The sequence below is a fragment of the Strix uralensis genome, chromosome 20 (assembly GCF_047716275.1).
Source record: "Strix uralensis isolate ZFMK-TIS-50842 chromosome 20, bStrUra1, whole genome shotgun sequence".
NCBI lineage: Eukaryota > Metazoa > Chordata > Aves > Strigiformes > Strigidae > Strix > Strix uralensis.
This window is the reverse complement of record NC_133991.1, coordinates 8960753-8969530: the sequence shown is the minus strand read 5'-3', so window position 1 is coordinate 8969530 and position 8778 is coordinate 8960753. Positions and strand designations below refer to the sequence as shown.

The window sequence follows — 8778 nt, the reverse complement described above, 5'->3', positions numbered from 1 at the left end:
CGGGAAGGGCTGTGGAGGGCCGGGCCGGGCCGGGTCGGGCCGGGCCGAGGGCGGCGGCGGCTCCTCACGGCGGCGGCCGCTGCTGCCGGTGGCCGGGCACGAGGGCCCGCGTGGGCCCGCCGGCGGGCAAGGCCCTGAGGCGGGCAAGGCCCGGAGGCGCCCTCCCCGCGTCAGGGAGAAGCCACCCTGCCCCTGTCATCACCTACGTGGAGACGTCGCTTGTTGCCAGCTAAAAGAAATAAAGAGGAGTTTAATTTCCCAAAATTTTATTAAAAAAGTTACTCTGCTGAAAGAAACGTTATTGGAAAGATGAAATCTTGCTACCGACAGTGCAGTTGGCTGTAATCTCAAGGTTTATCCCAATAAGAAAGCTTTTTTTTGCTATATTAAAAGTGTAGGGCTTTTCTGCAACACATTCAGAACTTGACAAAATGCTGATTAACAACCTTTACTTAAAATTATTCCTAAAAATAAGGAGACTGCAGCTTGAAAATTTTTGCTGTATCATTAATGAGCATTGTAGCTTGGTAGTCAACTCATCCCTGCCTCTCTTTTTACCCCAGAATTAATAAAAACCACAAAAACTTTTAATCTAACTTCTAAGATTTCATAGCTGCATTAGCAAAATTGTTCCCTTTAATGTTTTATTGCTTTTTCTTAATAATCCCTAGCAGACTTCCTACCATCTTAACAACAAATACCTAGTAGCGATGCATAAAAAATAAAAAAGCAACAGTTAATTTAATAAAAGATGTCGAATACCAGAATCACTAAGGTTAGATGAGGAATTAAGAGACTTAATTAGAGGCACACTAGAATTTGGTGCCAAAAAGAGGCTGAAGATGGGGTTTTTTACTGTGCAGGCTCTTGGTGATCTCTGCTAGCGACAGGCAGGTGTGTACCCAGTGGTGCAGGTACTCGGCTGGGACGGAGCCGTGCGGCCACACCGCTGCTCGAGGTACACCTGAAACAAAGAAGAGCTGTAACTCCAAAAGCCAAGTCAAAACTGTGACCAGTGTTGCTATAAGACTGAACAGAAGATCATCCCATCAGAGGAGCTTTCCCCGAGTCCAGTAATTTCACCCTGGAAAATGGTGATGCTTTGAGAAGCACACAGCATTGTGACAGTGACGGTCAATCAGAGGAATGCTGCTTTTTTATTGTAATTTATCTTGTGGCAGGTCCCCTGTTGTACAAAGTGCTCTGCCATATTTCAATGCTAAACATTTGATAATTAAAAATGTAATGAGAAAAGTGCTCTTTTTTTCCAAGCTCAGATTTGATTTAAGAGTAATATCTTTCAGAGCTGTTTTACTAAATGCTATTAGAGGTCACCACAGAATCATACCATTAATGTCGATAGAGACTAGGTTGTTTTGTGCTCTGTTCTGTATTACAGCACATGGAACATATGGCCATTATCCAACATACACCATGTGCGAACAGCGATGTTCATTTTAAAGGAATTCCTTGTGAGTTATATCTGTATTCACACCACCAGTCTGACACGACTCTCTCAGAATAAGTTCTATCCTGGGAAACCAACCTTCTGTAGCCCACCAGCAGTTTGCCAAAGCTGTATTCTTTCTAGTTACATCTGCATCCCTAACGGGAGGAAGACTGGATGCCCTAGGCCTGCTTCATTCTTTCCAGTGAATTAGTTTAATATATATGAGGAGAACACATGAAAAGGAACTGTGACCGCATTAAGTGTTCACTGTTCATCAGTAGGCAAGGTACTGTTGATAAATATCCCCAGCTAAATTAACAAGTCTTGTCCACATTTGATTTTTCACAGGCCTCTTAGTCTGGCATTAGATCATCAAGGGAGAGATCTCAGCAAAACCAACTGTAATTTCTCTTGCAGAGATATTGCAAATATAATAGCCTCTTGACTGCTCTGGCTCCAAAAAAGCTCACATTCATTAAAGGAGGGAAAGACAGTCTGAAAACCAGCTCCTGTATACGGCCAGTGAGTATATTAAGTTCCTGGCAGATGGTGTTTACAAAGAGGAGGGCTCAAACTGTCCTCCAACAGTTGTGTTGCTGTTTGGAGCTGGGTCAGTTCCTCAGGCAGGGCACGGAGGTCTGAAGTAGATTTCCTTGCCAAAAGAACCATCATTATTAATATGTCTTTACATATTACTTGCCAAAAGAGCCATCATTCTTAATGTGTTTATCTGGGGATTTACAATGAGATCACTTGTTCTGGTAGGTTTCAAAGCTGATCTGCAACCCTTTCCTTAAGGCAGTGAATTTTGATTCTAAATTTAACAGGTTGGCTTTTATTGACCAAAAAAGACTGCAGCTATTTAGTACCCTTTATCTGCTGTTTAATCTGTTGTAAAATCAAAGTTAATTTCTGAAGTAAGGACCTTAAAAGCACTCAGTTGAAGGTTGCCACTGACACTGTTTCATTGCTGAGCCGTGTCTGGTAATCTCACAATTAGTTTATGATATTTACCAGTGATGCAGTCCAGCAGCAGCTCTGCTTGAACTTGCACAGATGCAGCAGTTGGATCAAAGCAATAAATCTCCTGAATCAAATTATCATCAAGTTTCTGCAGTGCAGAGAACAAAGAGTCAGGTAGCAGTGAAAACCTTGAGAGGGTTACAGAATTAAAGATGGCTAAGACAAGCGTATAGGAAATCTGTAGGTAATGAATTATTTCACTGCCCATTCACCCTTGGCAAATTCCACTAACATCTTCTTGGGGGAGGAAGAACAGAAAACAAAGTCTCAACATTTTGAAGTCTCACCAGTTTACACTGACTCCAGTTCTCAGTTGTCTCTGAGCCCTTCCAGTTTGGATGGAGAAGGAACAGCACAGCCTTAACTATGTTGTGTACCAGAGCTGGCGGTTCTACATAGCTCTTTATTTCAGCAAAGCTCTCAGCATCGAGTTTCTGGACACACTCACGCAGGTCCTGTAGCATGAACTGGTGGAACAGAATCCCTGCATGCCTCAAATCTGCCACATGTTCAGCCTCTGGAATCAAAAGCAAACCTCAGCAAATCAAAAGCTCAGAAACATCTGCTACACAAGACTTATGTTATTGACTGAAAGGCTCTGCCCTCCTTATGATTAACTCTTTGTCTCCTTGACTGATTTATTTGTATACAGCCCAAGTATCCTATGAAACTTTTAAAAATGGGTATATGCTTGAGAAGGAGACAAAACTTGCCTCAGGGACAAGCAGAGGTCCTGAGACCATGAAGGGTTCAGGCATGCAGGTAATGCTGTAACTGTGACATTCAAATGCTTCAGATCTTAGTTGGGACAGTTCTGAGGAGGACGTGCTAGATCCCTGGAGGCAACAAAGCACCTTGCTTCACACTTTCGATTTCAGTGGGACTTGGGCACAAAATACCCTGTAAACCAGTCAAAATCCAAACATTCTGTTTAACTGTACTCTGCTAAGCACTTAGGTTTGCTCAGGAGTAGTTTGCATGTACCAAAGGTTTGTATTTGCTTTCCATACTTGTAGGAATGATACTTTAGATGCGGTTTCACTGGGATTCCTAATTTCACCCCTAAGAAACCTATCTTGGCTCTGTATGCACGATACCCATTCCATAGGTTGGTTCTGTTTCCTCTAAAGACATCTTCAGTATCTCAGAGCAGGCAGCTTGGGCCATCTTTAGCATTTTTTGCAGGTCTTTGTGTTCTTGAGGTGGTAATTTCTGGTGGTGTCCAATGCTGATATCAAATATGCCAAGAGCTTGTCCTGATAGGTCACGGAGAGGTACTGCAGTGTGGTGTACTCCACAGACAGAAGTGCGAATGACCTCTGAACTCTCTATGCACTTAAACAGGTAATCTCTGAAATGAGAGCAAAGAGAGGAAAATGGACTAGACTTTACCATTCCAGATTCTTTTGGCAATTTATTTAGCTTCTTTTAGTAAGATGCCATTCATCTCTTGTTGATAAAACAAAGGTATTACATTACTAAATCATTGTTGATTTCCTTGAACTGAAATATGCGCAGCGTTAAGTACCATTCAAGCCACACAAAAAGGAGAAAATATCATTGTGGAACACAGTATTGCTTAGCCAAAGCAATTACTGAAAATCATAAGAATTTAACAAACCTTGTTTTAAAAACAATTTCCTGTTTATAACTGCATTAACAGTTGTTCTACAGAGTTTTATAAAGAGTAAAAACATCTACTGGAACAGCAAATGGCTGCTCAACCAACTTTGACGACAAGGATGATATGCCTAGAAGAGGATCTTGGCAGTGGAAGTAAGCAGGTAGTTGAATGAAGTGAGACTAATGTGACCAGATTATTCTGAAGAGCAAAATGGTTCAGTGTAGGCCCTAATCCTGCAAACCTTTCACAGCAGAGGTAGAGCTTGTTTGGCAGCTCAGTTGGTAAGCATTAAGTCAGAAGTTAAGTTTTTGCAGGCCTGAACTCAAAGAGAAAACACTCCTCACCCCTTCCTAATTCACATGCAAACTCACCAGAAGCTTTGACAGTGAGAGAGCTACAGCCAGACACTCTTGGAGGGCTGCATTACCGTGGGCTTTAAGTAACCCGGTTCATGCCTGATCCAGACTGGAGTCTAGGACCAGAAGTAACTAGTTCGATTGCAGGTGCTGGAACCTACCTTAAGAGGTTTTCTTTCCTGAGGAGAACAACAGGAGAGCTATGAATTTCTTTTTGTCCTGCTTTATCTATAGTAATCATCTTGCGCAGAGCATAGTCCTGTATCTGCCAGAGAGAAAAGGCAGGTTTAGCTGCATCCAAGAAAGGAACAGCCATTTCAAAGCTTGGAGAGGGAGGAAATTGTTTATTTCTTAAAGGAAACTCCTATGTATGTTCAAGTGCATTGGGATGGTTTAAAGACATCTCCCAGCAATGCTTGGTTTTATTCCCAGAGTGTGTTGCTCAAGATGCATAAAGAATGTGCCCTGGACCTCCCTCAGCCAGACTGTTTAATCCACCTCAGGCTCCGCACTGAGGGACACCCACAGGCCAAGAAGAGGTTTCCCTTCTTTTTCCCATCCTCTTGCAGTCCTCTTTCTCATGTCATATTTGTGTCAGTGTGCCTTGACACATGAAAAGCATCGAGGGGAGCAAATGACCTGGCTATCAGGCAGCTAACAAGGGAACAGTGCAGTGGAATGACCAGAAAGCTGCCAACATAAACCATGCTTATCAGAGGAAGCAGCTGAATTATGGCTACAGCAGATGTCATGCAGACTTTGTGATGACACGGGATCAGTCCTAAATATTGCATACACTTTCCATCTTCTTGACTCACTTGTATGTGAAATGACAAGCTTCCCAGGGCCCGAGTGTCTGCTGAACAACTGCAATATGATCTGCAGGGAGGGGGGCTGCCTTTCCAACCTAGCTAATCAGGAAGCAGCCACTTCCTGAGTTGTATTTACATCTTGGCGGCTGACATTAGTTCAGAATGAAGAGCTAATATAGTAGCTAGGATATTTTTTTTTCCTATAAAATACCGTAATTTTGACACGCATAGAATTTCCACAGAAGAACATCTCCCTTTGTGGAGGTCCCAGACAGCAAAGCTTTAGCAGGGGCTTGCAGTGTTGGCTAACCTATGGATGGATGGATGGATGGATGGATGGATGGATGGATGGATGGATGGATGGATGGATGAGGGGTTTTGCTCTATTGGTTGCTATGCAGCTGTGAGCACTGAAGTAGGAGAATATTCCCTTTTCCCATGGAGAAGGGGCTATACTAGCAGAGCTTTTGAATTGTTTTACATGGGAGAATGAAAAGAATGAAGAGTGGCCTCCTTTACAGAGGATAACTTCCCTCTCTACCTTTGTAGCCCTTTTGTTGTTCAGGCAGGCACGAGAATCTCAGGCAGGCTTCAATTTTTGTGATAAAACCACTGGGAAATCACAGGCAGCTAGCAATGGCATGTTCTCACTACAGCAGCCTTTCATCCCCTGAATATTACAGGCCTTTCCACTGCAGTGATCTGCTTACCTTGTCTTTGCCAGGCTCCACCAGGTACATAACTACAGCGTGGATGCTGGGTGCCCTGGGATACAACCAGTCCAGAGCAGTAACAGTCATTTGTAGAACATTTTCCAGTGTGCAGATATGGTGGTAGGCTTTGCTGAATGCATGAGAAACTCCCTGTGAAAGCAGAATCCTCCAAATGAGCCAGACAGTTTCATATGATTTGGGGAAAAAAGCTGGGGAAACATTCACGCAGCAAAACGAAGCAAAATGGTTGTAACAAGTTACGTTAATCAGAACTTGTAAAGCTGAAGAGTGACTGTGGAATGTCCCTTATCAAATAATGCTGTAAAGCGCCAGAGTACTCGGGTCACAGCCAAGTCCTAAACTAGACAAAGTTGTTTTTTAGTAGACATAGCCAAATTGACTGGTAATGTTGGCTTGCTGCGCTCCCTGCTGCCCAGATGATGCATCCACAATGAGGCTGATGCTAAAGAGCATCCTGAAGAAATCCGGACTGCTGTGGCTTATAATTATTCCACCTCTGTAAAAAGTAAGGTTTCATGCCACTTTATGGAAACAAACTCAAATATGAGGTCCAGAGCTTCAGGAAATAAAATCTACTATCTTTGGGCTTTGCACAAAAGTGCTATTAATTTACTAGTCAGGAGAATCTTAAATAAATTGTTGATGAAGTGATATCTCATAATCAATTACAGATAAGGTGCTAATCAGTAAGATTGATAAAGTGTTCTGCTCACAGCACTTTCACCATATACAGTAAAAAGGCGCCCACAGTTCTCTTCTTAGTTGCACATCTTACGTTTACTCAGAATGAACATCTAAAATTCACATGGTCCCTACACAGTTTATTGAAGAGTGGTCTAACAAACTGCTTTCTGGTGGTGCCCACCTGATAGAAACTGATCTCATGGGTCAGAAAGATGGTTTTCTCACACTGGTCCCGAAGAGTGTCCAGTCCTAGAATGCCAAAGACTCTCCAGCGAGCATTGTGCAATGGCAGTACCAGGAGTGAACCTTTTCTCTCCTCCACTGGGCGGTCGTAGTTCCAGAAGTGGATATTTCCGTGGAGCTCAACTCTTGGAACATGGATTGGCTTTCCCTCTTCAACAGCTGCAAAGCTGAAAAGTAAACTTATGAGTGGATTTGTTAAGAGTAGCAGAAAACCTTTAGCAAAGCCATAAATACTGCAGCTTTGATCTCTCCCTGCTTTTTGACATCAGAGAAGGAAGGTGTTAGCTCCTTACTCTGACCACACCCAGAAATACCACATTTACCACTTGCATCCCAAAGACAGTGGTAATAAATAAGGCAGTTTTCATCCTTAGGACATTTTAAAAACATCAACTAATGAATGTAATGAAAAGGAATACAGAAGCAAGCAGCAGTTACATTTAATAGGTTAGAAGAAGCAATACTTAAAGAAACAAATATGTCTAGCTTTTGGAAACAACAACTAGTAGGCATGAAAGCTGTTTATAGTGTAAACACTAGGGAAGGAAAGGCATTGTTCTCAAAAAATATCCCGTGGATGTAAACTGGTGTAAGGGAATTAATTTTTAAAGAAGAAAATGTAGGCCCAATGCAATAGACATTTGCTAAAGGATGAGATTTATTAGACCGTGAGCTAATGTCCCCAAGGAAAGGAATGAAATCCCAAACAGAGCATTTCTAAGTAGACTATGCAAAGTGTATGGGCATGTATATGATAATGAATCATTCCACAACAGTCCCTGTGGAGATTTCCTCTCTGGAGTGCTCTATCAACCTCTGTTTCCAGTGCACCCCAAACACTGCCTGGTAACCCTACATTCCAAATATTTTGGAAAAAAAAGGAACAGTTATTTGCAGCTTTTCTTACCTTACTCCTTTCATGTCTCTGTACAGTATCTGGTTTAGAACATACGGAGCATCATCTGCGGTACATGCCACATAGTGTAGGAGAATCTGTCCCCGCTCTGGTGAGAGCTGGTTCTCTTCCAAAAGGGCAATATACGCACTGATCTTCTTGTTATCCCCATGGGCTTCTGCATCCTAGCAACCAAATGTTTCCCACTGCATTATGTACATTAGCCATTGGCCATTACACTTATTTCATGTACTTAGCACTTGTCTCATTTTTTGCTGAGATGCTGATCTGGGTGACTGATTTTGTATGTCACGCACCAACTGCATGACATGTATGTGCCTATGTGTGCCTATGCTGTGATCGCGTGTGACCGGTACGCTCCGTTACAAGCAAAAACACTTGGTATTTTGATTGGCAAGGAAAATGAATTTCTTTTTTCCTGCTGCTAATGGAGAGCAGTTCATATAAAAATAATCCCTAATTATAATGTGCCTAAGCAAAACTCCTATGGATTTCTTCTCCAATAGAAAATTCCTTTGGAAAAATCAGACAAACAAGTGCCAGAGTTGCTACATTTACAAACCTAAATATTGTAAGACCACTTCAGCTACTATGAGAGAAGTTTTTCTTTGAGGAGGGCTTTAATGGTGAGGACAAACATCTAAAGTTGCAGCTGCAGGTTAAAAATTAATGTGTATCTCCACTACAGATTAACCATCTTTGTCCCAAACTAAGGCTGGTGTGTTTCATTTCAGAAGCTCCAAAACTAGAACTATGGATTACCAGATTTGATCTTCAGAAAGTGAGACATAAGTATCCATGAAATGCATTCTGTATTGGCAGACCATGGACAAGAATTCTTGTATTGCAGGGCTGTGGCTCTTTCCATGGGCTCTCCTGAACATCAGCTAAGTGCAGAAAAGCACAAGGAACCCAGCCTCAGACCAGCTTCCCATG

The 8778-nt window shown here is 42.4% G+C and overlaps 1 protein-coding gene across 1 annotated transcript in view; it reads right to left on the bottom strand.

Annotated features, from left to right (window-relative positions):
* Positions 1-249: 249 nt before the first annotated feature.
* EFCAB5 (EF-hand calcium binding domain 5) overlaps positions 250-8778 on the bottom strand; it is a 42737-nt gene continuing 34208 nt past the window's right edge. The window contains exons 15-22 of the mRNA XM_074890486.1: positions 7834-8006; positions 6865-7093; positions 5976-6128; positions 4615-4718; positions 3571-3824; positions 2761-2990; positions 2465-2561; positions 250-964 (exon numbers count right to left, since the gene is read on the bottom strand). Coding sequence (XP_074746587.1) covers positions 813-964; positions 2465-2561; positions 2761-2990; positions 3571-3824; positions 4615-4718; positions 5976-6128; positions 6865-7093; positions 7834-8006 — 1392 coding nt within the window. The 3' untranslated portion in view covers positions 250-812. The remainder of the gene's footprint in view (positions 965-2464; positions 2562-2760; positions 2991-3570; positions 3825-4614; positions 4719-5975; positions 6129-6864; positions 7094-7833; positions 8007-8778) is intronic.